Here is a 15,567-nt window from a genome sequence, read left to right on the forward strand (position 1 = left end):
TCAAAGGAGTCACACTGCAGATTTTCTATGAGGCAGGTCAAGAATTTAAATAGGCCAAATAGGAAAAACAGGATGGAATGTTCAGGGACCATTAAGGGAGACTGCTGAGCCTTTGTCACAGACTTTGGTGGGATGAAATATTGGGGAGAATAGAGTTCCTAAGATCAGAAACAGGAAGCCACAGGGAGGCAATGGATGTGGCCGATTTGTCAGCAGATGATCAGCATTAAACAGATAGGTGATCCCTGGGCCCAGTAAGAAAGTGTTCTCTTTCCCAAGTTGGGGTCCCCCATGGAAGGTGAAGTTTAGATTTCAAGACTACTTCTAGGATGGATGCTATTTCTTTAAATAACCAAAAATGGATAGATTCACTAGTAGAAATTCGTCCCAAGCAAATAATAAGATCAGCAGCCCCGGGTATACAAAAATGTTCATCACATCATTGTTTGTCAATAGCAAAACAGTAAAAACAGTCTGAATGTCTGTCCGCAGGAGATTAAATAAATTAGATTATTCCATACAATTAACATCATGTAGCCATTAAAGTGGTGATGTAGATCTGTGCTAATTAAAATAAAATAATATTTTAAGTTTATTATGTGAAAAAAAATCAAGTTTACAAGTCAGCATTATTTTATAACCCAGTTTTTAACAGAATGTATCTATAGGTATCATTCAGTTTCAAAATGAATAGAAAGAAAAAATGAATACAAAGTACAAAAGGTGATTTTGCTTTTTATTTCTACTTACCTCTAATTTTCCTACAACAAACATGACCCACTTGTGTAAATAAAAGCTTAATACCAAAGGGTAAACCAACCAACAAAATCACACGTTTTTTACTCAAGATGATCTGTCTTCATTCTTATCTTCCCTGAGCCACGGGCTCTTCCCCACCATCCTACCAGTGCTAAAGCTATGACATCCCATTCACTTCAACAGGGAAAATAAACACATCAATTCAAATGGACTTTATCAACTTTTTTACCAAGTGCTACTTGTTCCTTTTTAGAACCTCAGTCTTGACCTCCATTCTGAGCTTCCCTCATCCTTTTGCATTACTTTGTACTCTGCGTTCCTGGCTTGCGCCCTCTGCCTTTCCGTTTTCTCTCAGAAGGACTTGGAGGTTGGGTTTAAGCTTTGGAATAGTTGTGTATTTTCATCACATACCTGGCTTGTTTCTTTATTCCTGAGCAGGACTTCCAGTTCCTCGACCTGATGTCATTTTTCAGTTGAAGAGAGGGGATGAGCCTTGGATAGTTGATCTTCATGGATCTGAGGAGAGAGAATGTCCAGAGAATGTCTCTCTAGGTAATTGTGTATGAACAGGGTAGGGCAGGGCAGAGTTTTGTTTTGTGGTTGTTATTTGGGTGTGTGGGAAGGAGGTTTGGGTACCATGTTTTTCTCACATTCACATCTTCTGCTTTCGTGTTTATTCTCTGTCACCCACCGCTTTCATTTTTTTCTCCACACCTGAAAGTGTTACTCATCTTTATCCACCAAATGTTATTATTCTGTCAGATCTGTCACGTTGCCCATTCACACTTCGATATTCCTGTTGCCCACTGTCCCCCCCACTTACCATATCCTTATTCTGGCCACACTCCCAATGGAAAGTCTTCTCTCTTCTGAGCTGTCCACTGTCAGTTCTGTTCCCTTTCCAAGTCTCAGTCTTTTCCCAGTGCGAACAACTGTCTGTGGGAGCAAGCAGGGTGGTTACCGTACACTACTGTTCCAATTTATTGTAGCATCTCTTCTTTCTGCTGTAGTAGTTCCTACCCCAGGAAAGAAACTACAACTGTATTTTCTGTCCGTTCCAGACTGGGAGACTAAGCCTGAGATTCACGGTGCTTCAGAAAAAGAAGAATCAGAAGGAACAGTGAGGGGAAAGCTTGGAGAAGTTCCTGTGTGTCCTAAATTTGAAGTTCATGCACTGGAGGGTGAGTCGGAAGCAGGAAAGGAGAGCCCTGCCGTCCAGACCTGCAAGAAGTCCCTTTCCCAGAAGGAAAGCTTGCAGCAAGGGTCTACCCCTCTCAAGAAAATTCTCACTAAAGAGAGAGACCAGGAATGCAGCCACTGTGGAAAGACCTTTTTTGACCACTCATCCCTTATCCGCCACCAGAGGACTCACACTGGAGAGAAGCCCTATGACTGTCACGAGTGTGGGAAGGCCTTCAGTCACAGGAGCAGTCTCAGTAGACATCTGATGTCTCACACTGGGGAGAGCCCCTACGAATGCAACGCGTGTGGGAAGGCCTTTTTTGACCGTTCGTCCCTAACTGTCCATCAGCGAATTCATACTGGAGAGAAGCCCTTTAAATGCAGCGAGTGTGGGAAAGCCTTCTTTGACCGTTCATCCCTAACCCGACACCAGAGAATCCATACTGGAGAAAGCCCTTATGAATGTAATCAGTGTGGGAAAGCCTTTAGCCAGAAAAGTATTCTTACTCGACATCAGCTCATCCACACTGGCAGGAAGCCTTATGAATGTAATGAGTGTGGGAAAGCCTTCTATGGTGTCTCATCCCTGAACAGACATCAGAAAGCTCACACTGGAGAGCCGCACTATCAGTGCAGTGAGTGTGGGAAAGCTTTCTTTGACCGCTCATCCCTTACACAGCATCAGAAGATTCACACTGGAGACAAGCCATATGAGTGCACCGAATGTGGGAAAGCCTTTAGCCAGAGATGCCGGCTTACGCGACATCAGAGAGTGCATACAGGAGAGAAACCCTTTGAATGCAGCGTGTGTGGGAAAGTGTTCAGTTCTAAATCGTCTGTTATTCAACATCAACGGCGTTACGCCAAACAAGGAATAGACTGAGTTGGTGAAAGCTTTAGTCAAAGGACCTCCATAGAAACTCAAGATAGGTCTTCCCCGTCATAAGCAAATCCATCCTTTGAGCATTCTACCTATTCTGGCTACTAATCTCCTTTTCCATCTCTGCTACCACAGTGTGAATAAACATTCTCTACCTACTGTGTTATAGAACTGACGTGGGATGCCAGAAGTTAGGATGTGACTCTAAAGGGCCAACATTTTGCGGAAGTTTGTCAGACAACAGGATAAATATTAGGAGGTGATCCTCAGACATGCCTCTTGTCTGAGGGCCCATGTATCACTGCACTTTAATAACTGGAGGCTTGAACAGGAGGGAAGGCAAAATTGGAGCAGCACTGTTGTTTCCAGAACAGTTCTTTTTATTGCTGTGTCCCTTTCTCTGGGAGCTTTTTGGGCACCAACCTTGTTCTTTGTGTCCCAGCTTTTAGGTCCCTCCTCCTCCTCCTACTACTACTAATTAGCACTTACTGAGTGCTTATTATGGGGTAAGCACTCAGCGGAGAGTTTGGGAAAGAGTAGATTATTTGGTCCTCTCACCAACCCTATGAAGTAGAAGTAGGTACTGTTACTATCCTCATTTTACAGGTGAGCAAACTGAAGTTTATAGGTGTTAAATAATTTGCCCAAAGTGACACAGCTAGTAAAAGGTGAAGCTAATCCTTGAATACAAGTCTACCTTCAAAGTCTGTTCTCTTAACCATTATGCTATATGGTTAGTTTAATAATTTATGTACATGTATTATCTCCTCAACTAGATTGTAAGCACTTGGAGGCATGACTTATGTGTCTTTGCATCTCACACAGTGCCTTGCACATAATAGGTGCCCAATAAATATTTATCTGAATTAATGACTTTTCTACTTACCGAGTTCTCTCTATTTAAAACACCTCTTGGATGTCCATCCTGTCTCTGAATTTTCAGTCTACCCTACACCTTTATCCTCTCAGGCTCCCATTACTGTGGTAGTCACTTCCTAATTTGAATTCTTCCCTCTTCACTATTGAACAGGGGTATGCTAGGCTCTCGTAACCCCCCAACTGAAGATTCATGTCTCACATAAAATCTGATGTGAGTCAGTCTGTCTTACTCCATCCTCATCATTTAGAACATGTTGCCTCTAAGGTTATCATGAAAGAGAAAACTGAAAGATATTTTAGGATATTTTTAAGGGCCATCACTTGTGTCCACATCTCATAAACCAGAACCCAGCACCAGAGGCTAGGAAAGTAAACAAGCACCTCAATATTTGGTTAACATCAAAAACTTCTGTCACAAATTACATTTTGCATGTTACTGACATTTTGCACATTACTCTTAGACCAGTCTTTCTAAATGACCCCTTCCTGCTCATCATTGCCTTATTACTCAAGACCTAAAATAGCTCCCTGTTTAATGAAAGCTTCTCTGAATGTTTAAGGTCTGCCTTGATGTGATTCCACATCACTGAACTTTAAGTTCTGACTCCCTAAACTCTTCTATGCCCTGGGCCCAGCCCTATATTTTTATTTTATTAAAGGTCAGGGACTAGGCAGCTTTGACCCTAGGCATCTGCATTCCCTTCCTAGTTGCTTGATGTGAAGCCCAGAAGAGGACTTGATTCTGAAAGGCTGTCTGGAATTTAGCTTACCTGCATGAATCCCAGTGGAACAAGATGCATTTCTCCTGAGAGGTAAAGTCAGATTCAAGAAGCTGGATTGCCAAACAGAACCACCCCCCCCCCCAAATCTACTAACAACCCTATTTGTCCACCTTTCTTAAAGCAGATGAGTGACAGGGAAGACTTCACGTGTGGACTCTTGAAGCAACTTGAAGAAAAACACTTCAGAGAGTGCAGAATCTATCAGAGTGGATAATATCTGGTATTATTTAATAATGTCAAGTAGAAAATAAAAGGGACTATTGACAAACTTTGACCAATGACTATATCTGAGAGTTCTGAATCTTCAATTTATTCCCTTGTCAAAAGTAAATTGAGGATCAAGTATTTCCCCAAGATATTCTGCCATTGTCAGCAAGATGAGACTAGAACAAATTCAGAATACTAATGGAGTTTTGAGTATAGTGTTAAGTGAAACAGAATGGGGACATAAATAAGATAGTTTCCTTTTGTTCCCTTTTTAAATTTAGTGATCTGCAGAGCATTTTTAAAAATGTGAAGTACTCTTCCACCTCCTACTAAAAATTCTAAGGGCAGGGCCATTTTCCCTTTTAACTGATATCTTCCAAGAGGGCATACAGTACTGGAGACCTTAAATTTTGGGTTTTTTTTTTTAAGATTTTATTTATTTGACACAGAGAGAGACAGCGAGAGCAGGAACACAAGCAGGGGGAGTAGGAGAGCAAGACGCAGGCTTCCCACCAAGCAGGGAGCCTGATGCGGGGCTCGATCCCACAACCCTGGGATCATGACCTGAGCTGAAGACAGACACTTAATGACTGAGCCACCCAGGCGCCCCCTTTTTTAAAGATTATTTATTTGAGAGAGAGAGCATGAGAGGGGGGAGGGCCAGAGGGAGAAGCAGACTCCTTTCTGAGCAGGGAGCCTGATGTGGGACTTGATCCCAGGACTCCAGGATCATGACCTGAGCCTAAGGCAGTCGCTTAACTAACTGAGCCACCCAGGCACCCAAATTTTGAGGTTTTAGCTTCACCAAATGATCATTAGGAGTATCAAATCTTGGAATCAGAAATTGGTCAAATTGGAAGTATGCCATATTTTTAAAATTGAAAATGAAACTGGTGGAATTAATTTTAATATTTCATTCAATATTTGAATTTAATTCAAATATTTAAAATTTTCATGCAATGTTATTTCAACATGTAATCAATATAAAACTTATTGAGATACCCTACATCCTTTTTTAAAAAACTAAATCTTCAACTACCTTGCATTTAGAGCACATCTCAAATTCAGACTAGCCACATTTCAAGTGCTCAGTAGCCACCTGTGGCTAGCTGTATTGAACAGCACAGTTTTGGATAGCCATCTGGAGCTTCTAGAGGGAAAAGATAAAAGGATTATTTTGATCATTGGAGATGTTGGAGGGATGCTTGCTTCTGGCCATGTGGCAAGCACTCTGCACCTGTAGAAGGCAGTCTTCTGCTTCCAGTAGGTCAAGTGGTGTCCAAGCCTGGGAAGCCTGTTGTTACCATCCCTCAGACACATTTTTAACAGATCTCAAAACAGCTGCTTTGATCTCTGTGTGCCTGACTCCTTTGTTCTTTCTGAGTTGGATCTTTTATTATCTCAGGTGGGGAAGAGATGTTATGTATGAACCTTTAACAACCCAACCAGGATATGGAGGAGGAAGTATCTAAGGTTGCCAGCTAGTGAAAGATAAAAGATACTTTGTGTGATCATTTCACCTTTTCTGAGCAGGATATTAGAATCCATTTATTATGATTCTGGAGGGAGGAGGATGTTCTATTAGAATGTGCAAAGGACGAACGGTGCTGGCGATGGATGTGCCCAGTAGAAGCCACTAGAGCTCCCCCACCACCCCAAAATTGTCAATATAAAACAGAAAAATTACAGCCATGATGATAAAGTTGGAGGACCTGGGAATGATTTGTCCCACCATTTCTTTTCTGATTCCTTGATTTGTCTGGTCAAAAAGCTAAATCCTGGAAGTTAACTATCTCTGATATTACAGAAAAGCTAATGAAATGGAGTCAACTGTAGCTACTTCTGTGCTTCACCTTGTTTCTACATTGGAAGGTAGCTGTAAGTTGCCCTTTGACTGATATGTAGCCACTGATCTAGTTAATACATTATTTTCTATACCCATTAAGTTGATCCACCAGTAGCAGTGTAAATTTAATTTCACCTAACACACTAGCAATTTACTTTTACTGGCCTGCCACTGAGATATTTTTTTGCATTATACCATAATTTGATAAAGCAAGATTTAAATCATTAAAATAATGAAATTATTCATCATACTAATGACAGTATCTGTTAAAAAGAGAAGGAGAAAAAGCCAATAAATAGCACGTAATCAAGTTAGTCACTGCCGTGGGCAACTGAGACTCAATCCCACTGGGACCTGGGAGTCATGTTGAATGAGCCTCAGAATTATCTGCCCCTGAAGTGGGGAGCATTTATCTACCGGCTTCCATCCCCTGTTGGTTAAGTATTGCTGCATGAACACCCAGGGTTTCTGTAGTCATCCCCATGGCAAAGTCAGAGACTAACTCCAGGGAGGGAAGTGACAAGGGTGGGGTACAACTGAAGCGAGGGTGTATCTGATTATGTTTGTGCAGAAGTGTTTGCTGCAGCATGGCTGGGGTAAAATTTGGGCCAAGGGAATATGAGGTAGTGTACCCAATAGAGAGTGAGCTCAATTGAATATATTGAACTTGAGATGTTTGTGAAATATCCAGACATATGTGGAAATGTTCTGTAAGCAAGACTGAAGTTAAAAAGAGTAATCTCAGATATATGGCTATCTGAAACCATATGAGTGATGGGAAATAGCTTATCAAAGTGTAGGTAGGAAGAGACTAGGATCTAGGATAGGTCCTTGAAGAACACTGAGATTAAACGGGCATGAAGAGAGGAAGAGCCCATAAAAGGAGAGTGAATAGAAGAGGATAGGGAGGTAAGAGAACCACTAGGTGAGAGCAGGGTCACAGGAAAGACTTTCAAGAAAAAGAATAGTGAAAAAGTATTCAATGTTACCAAGTGGTCAAGAAAGCCAAAGCCTTGGGGCACCTGGGTGGCTCAGTTGGTTAAGCGACTGCCTTCGGCTCAGGTCATGATCCTGGAGTCCTGGGATCGAGTCCCGCATCGGGCTCCCTGCTCGGCAGGGGGTCTGCTTCTCCCTCTGACCCTCCCCCCTCTCATGTGCTCTCTCTCTCTCTCTCATTCTCTCTCTTTCAAATAAATAAATAAAATAAAATAAAATAAAAAAGAAAGCCAAAGCCTTAGCCTTTTCACGATGATGGCACCAAAGGCAAAGAAGGAAAACCCTGCCCCTCCCAAAGCAGAAGACAAAGCAAAGGCTTTGAAGGCCAAGAAAGCCGTGCTGAAAGGCATCCACAGTCACAAAGAAAAGATCCGCAAGTCACCTACATTCCCACAGCCCAAGATACTGTGTCTCTGAAGGCAGCCCAAATACCCTCCAAAGAGCACCCCCAGGAGAAACAAGTTTAACTGCTATGCCATCATCAATTCCCCCTGACTATGGAGTCAGCCATGAAGAAAATATAAGACAACAACACACTTGTGTTCATTGCGGATGTCAAGGCCAATAAGCACCAGATCAAACAGGCTGTGAAGAAGCTTTGTGACATTGACAGAGCCAAGGTCAACACCCTGATCAGGCCCGAAGGAGAGAAGAAAGCATACGTTCAACTGGCTCCGGACTATGATGCTTTGGATGTTGCCAACAAAATTGGGACCATCTAAACTGAGTCCAGCTGGCTAAATCTAAATCTAAATTTTTTCACCATGGGGGGGGGAGGAGACAAAGCGTTAACGTTCCCTCCCCCCCCCCACCCCGTGTTTGTCGGTAACTTGGAGGGTGGCGCCAAAGCCATATTGGAATGAATTTGGTTAAGGAATGAGTGGGGAGTGGAAGGTAGAAATAGCAAGTATCCTCAGTGCTGAGTAATTTGGCTTTGAAAAGGAGAGGTCAAGATTGGTAGTTGGAGGGGGAAGTAAGACTAAGCGAATACTTCTTTTAAAATGTGAGAGATGTGAACACGTATCAGGATGCCTTCAGGTACAGGGGACAGAAAATTCTTCCCCAACTTGCTAAAGCCTAAAGGGACTTTATTAACTGATAGAATTGCAAAGCCCCAGTGTAGCTCTTGTTTATTGTTATAATTGGAGAGGCTGTAGAATGGACGTAAGGAAAGGCAAATTTTTATATCTGATTACAGGCAAGTATGGGAATTCTCTCTGATGCTTCTTCCAGTCCACCCCCATTCCGAAAGTGAGGGAGGAGATGAAGTGGCAGGTGCCTGAGGAGAGCAGAGGTTACAAATATCCTGCTGGAGAACTGGATAGAAAGCTGCATAAAAACAGAGGCATCCACGGTAGGAGTCCGCCTAGGGCAGGCGAACAGGGCCAGGAGACAGCTTTGGTTCTTCATCTTTCGGCTTCCCTTCATTTTTACTCCAAATGTCTCCTTCCACCTTTTGAGGAACGTATTCGTGTACCCCGTTTGGTACCTTAGGGGGCGGGGCCTCCGAAAACCGGCTGGGCCTCAGGTTTTCCGCTACGCCCGCGGCCTTCTGGGAATCGTAGTTTTCTGAGGGCACTGTGCGCAGGCGCTCCGTGGTCCTTGCTCCTTGTGGGGCCGCCGCGAGCAGGTTGGCACCCAAGGTGAGGACCAGGGGTCGGTTGTGGTGGGAGCGGCGGCCGGGAGAGGGAGGTGTTGAAGAAAGGACGGGGAAGGAAGGAGGGATGCGAGGCGCGGTGACGTGAGGCTGGACCCGAAATGGGGTGTTTCGAACTATCCCTGGCCCCCGCCCCTAGGCTGCCCTTGATCCGACCTGCTGCGGGGCAGGGGAGGAGGCGCCAGCTGCAGGCCCGGCGCGACCCAGGGCGACGACGTGGCTGCGAGGTGAAGTGAGATGTCGCTAACCTGGTTCCGGAGTGTGAGATGACGTGCTCTGGGGTGCGCAGAGCCGCGCTCCGCAGTGCGTATCCCCCGGGTAGAATGGCGCATTCCCTCCCTTAGCCTTCCTTTCCGAAGCTCGCCCTGCGGTCCTTCCCCTGCTTACCCGTGGTAGGGGTTCAGTACACCAGGACTGAACTGACTCCGCGCAAACCTGCTGGTCCATCTTTCCCGGAAAGCACCTCCGTTCCGTGAGCCAGGTTCAGGCGTTTCAACCTCTTACACCCGGCTCGTTGGAGCTGCCCAGTGGCGCTCCCTCTTCTGAGTGCTGCTTTCCAATGCCAGCCAGACTTTCGTGCAAAACTTGGTATTTCAGTTAGTCTGCAAATAGTTCTTGAGTACTATGTGGAAGTAGCTTTCTTAGTGTGAGGGAAGCAAGATGTGGCTCCCAAGATTTACCACCTACTTGGAAAGATAAAGATACAAAGATACTTATATACTAGGTGATTAAATCAGAAATCTGAGAGTTCAAAGAAGATAAAGACCCTGACTCTTTGTTTTGTGATGTGGATCCATTTGGTTGTAGATTGGGAAAGAGTTTATACGCTTGGCTGGAAACATCCATAGCTTATTTTAATGACACTGGTGGGCATCTTAAGATTAATATCACCTTTTGGTTCTGTGAAGCACATTGGATGCTGTGTCCTCTATGTACCCCCAGGACTCTAAAGAGCTCTTAAGAGGAGAGGTCTGGTAGCAGAACATGAAGAATGAAACCTTAGGTGAGGAAGGTAGAAGCTTGCCTTTGCTACCTGTCTGGGTCTCTGGGTTGCAAATTACAGAAACCCAGCTCAAACTAGTATGGGGGGGGGTTCATTTTGAGGATACTTGGTTAGGTCACAGAGCCCCAAAGAAAAGACTACAGGTATGTAAACTGGAACAAAACAAATTCAGGACCCTCTCTTAACCCCTTGCCCCTTCTTCTGTATGCCCTTATGTTTCATATTTCCCTGTCACTGCTGACTGGCTTTTTCTGCTCTCAGGTGGCTTGACAAAATGTGATTGTCAAGGGTTCCCAAGTTTTCATGCCCTCAAGTGGAGCCTCATGAGAAGAGACTGATCTCTTTTTCTTGGTTCCACTTCCAAAATTCCACGGGAAGGACTAATTTGTTCAGATGCTAATCAGCTTTGGCCAGGAAATGGAGTCAGTTTTTATTATTGTATGGATGTGGGTAAAGCTATTTCCTTGAAAAGAGTGAAGTGTTGGCAGAGCTCAAGAGACAGAACAATAGCTGCTGCTTGTTGCCTGTCACTCACCTTGAAGTAGAACTACTAAGAAAATTACTTTTTGTAGAGTAGTAGGCTGTCCTGGCCATAGTCCCTTTCTCTGAGAACTGCTCTTTGTGCTCCTTGGGAATGGCTGAGTGGGCAAGAGGTGGAAACATGATCTAAGGTCATTAGTCTCTCAATGGCTAACAACCAATAGGGCCTTAAGAATTCTAAGTAGGAAACACAGAGACCATGGCCAGTTAATTGTGGGTGTTAGATCAGTAAGCCCGGGAGGGCTGGGAGTTAAAGACCTTATTGAACCTTATCTGTACAGAGGACAATGTTCTTTTTTTTTTTTTTTTAAAGATTTTATTTATTTATTTGAGAGAGAGAATGAGATAGAGAGAGCATGAGAGGGGGGAGGGTCAGAGGGAGAAGCAGACTCCCTGCCGAGCAGGGAGCCCGATGCGGGACTCGATCCCGGGACTCCAGGATCATGACCTGAGCCGAAGGCAGTTGCTTAACCAACTGAGCCACCCAGGCGCCCCAGAGGACAATGTTCTAAGAACATTCCTCTGAGAACATTCTCTTGGGGGATAAAGAGATGCAAGACCCATTTAGCCCTTGATGGCTTGAGAGAGTACCTTTTGTTTCAGCACCATTCTCATTTGTGGTCGCCTCCATGCACATGCATACACAGAAATTATAAATATAATCTTGCTCTTGGCCATTCTAAATATCCAAGATGGCATATACAGGTTCTCTGTGTAGAGCTCTTAAGAGCAAGGGGTAAAGATATGCAGCACCATCATCCTTCAATATCCAGCGGGGTACACAAGTCTATTAATGAAAAAAATAAAATCTGATTGGTAGTGGATCACAACCATAATTGGAATCCAGAAGATGGTGCCAAGTAGGATTTATCGCACTGGATCATATGGATTGTATTATATAGAGTCAGCCTCAGATGAGCACTGATGGATCCCTTTACCCTTTCTTTTTCTACTCTTCTGTCCTCCCTACTGGTACTGACTCCATCTTGCAACAACTTTTGTAATAAATCCCTGACAGAATATTGTTATAGCATTCTCTGTGGGCAAGCTTGGGGAGACCATTGTTTCTGGCTCCACTTCTGGAAGGGTTTTTCACTTTCCCTGACTAAAACTTCTGTCAGATGAATTTTTCTCTTGAGAATATTGTTATCTCTCATGTCTTCCAGGTACTGTTATGTCGCAGGTTGTCTCCATATCAGGCCCAAAGATGAGTAGGATTGGAAAGAAGAGGACAGAGATTCTTCATCCTAATCCAGATGTATAGTTATTCTGTGTAGTCTGCCTTCGCTTTTTTTTTTTTTTAAAGATTTTATTTATTTATTTGAGAGAGAGAGTGAGAGAGAAAGAGCACAAGAGGGGGGAGCGGGAGGGGGAGAAGCAGACTCCCTGCTGAGCAGGTAGCCCGATGCGGGACTCGATCCCGGGACTCCAGGATCATGACCTGAGCCGAAGGCAGTCACTTAACCAACTGAGCCACCCAGGCGCCCTGCCTTCGCTTTTTGATATTTGACTGCTGACAGCTTTTAAGACTCACTCCTCCTTCCCCCTGTGTCCCACACCTGGACAAGCTGATAAGGAAGCCTGAATGCTCTCTCCCTGGGCATTGGCAAGAGATTCACATCACACAAACCCCTTCCTGTGGGCATGGGAACACTCACCCTGGCCCTAACCACAATAAAAACCCAGGCCAGTCTCCTTTCCTCACTCTCTCAAGCCATTTTGGGCCTGCTTGAGAGACGTACCCTGGTCTCTCCCAGAGACCTCAGTTACATAAGTAATAAACCTTTTCATACACTTGGTCTGTGTTTATGTGGCATCATCATTCTCAATATTGGAACCCAACTTTGGGTGGGTCCTATCTGCCTCTGCAGGTGACCATTACACTCTGGATACCCTAGCTCTCTAGCTAATCCTTTATTTCCCATGGTCTTCTGTGATGCCAGCCAATGCTGCAGGGGCAGTGGTCAGTCAGTCCATCCTGGTTGGTCCTGCTGCCCTGTTTCTCCTGCAGGAGAAGCAATTGTATTCAGTCCTGAACTCACATTGAATATCTGGGTGTCATTTTGCATATAGCCTCCTAGTTCTGTGGAAACTTTAAAAATGACTAACAGAGGTGCTTGGCTGGCTCAGTTGGAGGAGTGTGCAACTCTTGATCTCAGGGTTGTGAGTTCAAGCCCCATGTTGTGTGTAGAAATAATAAACTAAAAAATAAATAAATAAACTTAAAAAAAAATGACTCTACAAAAAAAAAAAAAATGACTCTACCAAAAAAAAAAATGATCCTAAAGAAACTGGCTGCAATTTCTAGAATCTGGTGTCTGACTCCGTTTCTTGGTTGGATGAGACCCGGTCACTTTCTTGAAACTTTGGCAATCAGGAAGGAATTAGGACAGGAGGCCAGTGCTCTTCAGATCCCGGTAAGGGCCACAGATGTCATGAGGCCTAGATGCTGTTTAATTACAGTATCCTTATAATGCCTACTGTACCCTAAAAATAACACCTGAGTTGGCTTGAATGTATTTCTGGTCCTTAGAATGAAACAAAACTTGATTAATACACTAATAAACTAATTTGCTTTTACTTTTTTATTCTTGATCATATGGACTTCACATTAGCTTTATTTTATTTTTTGTTTTTTTAAGATTTTATTTATTTATTTGACAGAGAGAGAGAGCCTAAGTAGAGGGAGCAGCAAGCAGAGGGGTGGGAGAAGCAGGCTTCTCACTGAGGAGGGAAGCCTGATGTGGGGCTTGATCCCAGGACTCTGGGATCATGACCTGAGCTGAAGGCAGACGCTTAACCGACAGAGCCACCCAGCCTCCCCATTCACATTAGCTTTTAAAAAAAGTGTTCGTGGGCGCCTGGGTGGCTCAGTTGGTTGAGTGACTGCCTTCGGCTCAGGTCATGATCCTGGAGTCCCAGGATCGAGTCCCGCATCGGGCTCCCTGCTCGGCAGGGAGTCTGCTTCTCCCTCTGACCCTCCCCTGTCTCATGCTCTCTCTCTCTATCTCATTCTCTCTCTCAAATAAATAAATAAAATCTTTAAAAAAAAATAATAAAAATTTAAAAAATAAAAAATAAAAAAAGTGTTCGTATAAGCATCTTCCTGGTCATCTTGAACTTAAAAGTCAAATTGAGTTATTTATTAAATTGCTTATTTATGTCAAAATACTACAGAGTACAATGCTTATTATAGATTTATAAAACGGGGTAAAAATTAACTTCATTGTAAACTGTTTGATTTTTTAATAGTTTTCTGGTGTGGGTTCTGTTCCCAGGAAGCTGCTAACTCAGGAACAGAGTTATGGCAATATCCATAATTTCCATCTCCTGGGAAATGAATTTACTTCTAGGCTTGCTTTGCTCTTCGTAGAGTATTGAGAGTAAGGGCTGTTTCATACCTAATTGATATGTAGAGATTTTTAGTCTGGGTCAGAGAACTACAAAATGCAATTGGTCTCTTTCATGTTTCCTTCTCTAGCTCTGCCAACTCTGGCCTGGGCCTTTTCCAAGAGAACATAGAGGAGGAGAGAATGGCGGCCAGATGGCAGATGAGTTGGATTTTCTTCAGTCCGGAGCTTATTTGCAAGCCTTGGAGATTCATCCCATTATGGTAAAAGTTGGGCTCTGAAGAGAAGACGAGAATGTTTGCTGGCTTCAGATTCTCTTCTTTCTCACCATACAACACAGCTGTAGGGATCTTCCTTCTGAATGGCCCTTCATAACGCCTTGGTGACCGGCCCCATCATGTCTTTTGTAATGGTTGGGGACCAGAGGATTGAGGCAGCTCTGCCCTTAGCAGTGAGCTCAGGGAGTGCTTAGAGAACTCTCATGAGAATATAAGAATTCTGAATCTTCTAGTCTGGACTGTTATATTCTTTTCAAAGGGACACCATATTTTTTTATCTTTTTTCTCCAGTTTTAGTTCTTATAAGTATCTTCCGTTCCTTGTACACTTATCATGGATCTTCCCTTGACTTGAGAATCAGTTGTTCAGGCTGAGATCCTCATGGATCCATGAGTGTTAGAGCTGAAAGGGAATTTAAAGATCATCTAATCTAATTCTTTAATTTTATGATTTAAAAAATTGAGGCTAATAACAGTGTCCCTGAAGTTTGGAGGCTCTGCCATGGATATGACATGAGGCTATCACCAAGAGTTTCATGCCTCAGGTCACAGACCTGTACCTCTTTTTTTTTTTTTTTTAAGATTTTATTTATTTATTTGAGAGAGAGAGAAATGGAGCATGAGCAAGGGGGAGGGCAGAAAGAGAGGGAGAAGCAGGCTCCCCACTGAGCCGGGAGCCCAACGCAGGGCTCAATCCTGAGCCAAAGGCAGACGCTTAACCAACTGAGCCACCCATGTACCCCATCTTTTTTTTTTTAAGATTTTATTTATTTGATAGAGAGACACAGCGAGAGAGGAACACAAGCAGGGGGAGGGGGAGAGGGAGAAGCAGGCCTCCCGCCAAGCAGGGAGCCCGATGCGGGGCTTGATCCCAGGACCCCGGGACCACGACCGGAGCCGAAGGCAGATGCCCAATGACTGAGCCACCCAGGCGCCCCTCTTTTTTTTTTTTTTTTAAGTAGTCTCTATGTCCAGTGTGGAGCCCAACACAGGGCTTGAACTCACGACCCTGAGATCAGGACCTGAGCTGAGATCAAGAGTCAGACACTTAACTGATTGAGTCACCCAGGTGCCCCTCAGACCTGTACCTCTTATGTAAAGTATCCAGTGCTCTTACATCATTAAAATCATTTCTTTTTTATTTCATATATCCTCCGGTGCTGTATTCTTTTCTCTTACTCAGTGAGACATAAAAGAAGACACATAGGT

At 43.8% G+C, this 15,567-nt stretch overlaps 1 protein-coding gene, 1 long non-coding RNA gene and 1 pseudogene across 8 annotated transcripts in view; all 3 read left to right on the forward strand.

Moving 5' to 3' along the window:
* Window positions 1-4,756, forward strand: part of ZNF2 (zinc finger protein 2) — a 16,819-nt gene extending 12,063 nt beyond the window's left edge. For all 4 annotated transcript variants that reach the window (XM_081796819.1, XM_081796818.1, XM_081796821.1 and 1 more), the window contains 2 exons: window positions 1,198-1,311; window positions 1,821-4,756. In XM_081796819.1, coding sequence (XP_081652945.1) covers window positions 1,198-1,311; window positions 1,821-2,824 — 1,118 coding nt within the window. In that variant the 3' untranslated portion in view covers window positions 2,825-4,756. The remainder of the gene's footprint in view (window positions 1-1,197; window positions 1,312-1,820) is intronic.
* A 3,004-nt stretch (window positions 4,757-7,760) lies between these two features.
* LOC115940148 (large ribosomal subunit protein uL23 pseudogene) lies at window positions 7,761-8,291 on the forward strand (annotated as a pseudogene).
* Window positions 8,292-8,346: 55 nt separating this feature from the next.
* Window positions 8,347-14,941, forward strand: LOC145715934 (uncharacterized). 4 transcript variants are annotated; one of them, XR_014138234.1, is made up of 3 exons: window positions 8,912-9,174; window positions 9,328-13,148; window positions 14,213-14,941. It is a non-coding gene; the product is annotated as an uncharacterized LOC145715934 (long non-coding RNA). The 4 variants fall into 4 exon arrangements; XR_014138235.1 differs by having other exon boundaries at window positions 9,328-11,989; XR_014138233.1 differs by lacking the exons at window positions 8,912-9,174; window positions 14,213-14,941 and adding an exon at window positions 8,347-8,885 and having other exon boundaries at window positions 9,328-13,302.
* Window positions 14,942-15,567: the final 626 nt, after the last annotated feature.

Source organism: Leptonychotes weddellii, chromosome 10 (genome assembly GCF_054177405.1).
Source record: "Leptonychotes weddellii isolate Sample4059 chromosome 10, ASM5417740v2, whole genome shotgun sequence".
NCBI lineage: Eukaryota > Metazoa > Chordata > Mammalia > Carnivora > Phocidae > Leptonychotes > Leptonychotes weddellii.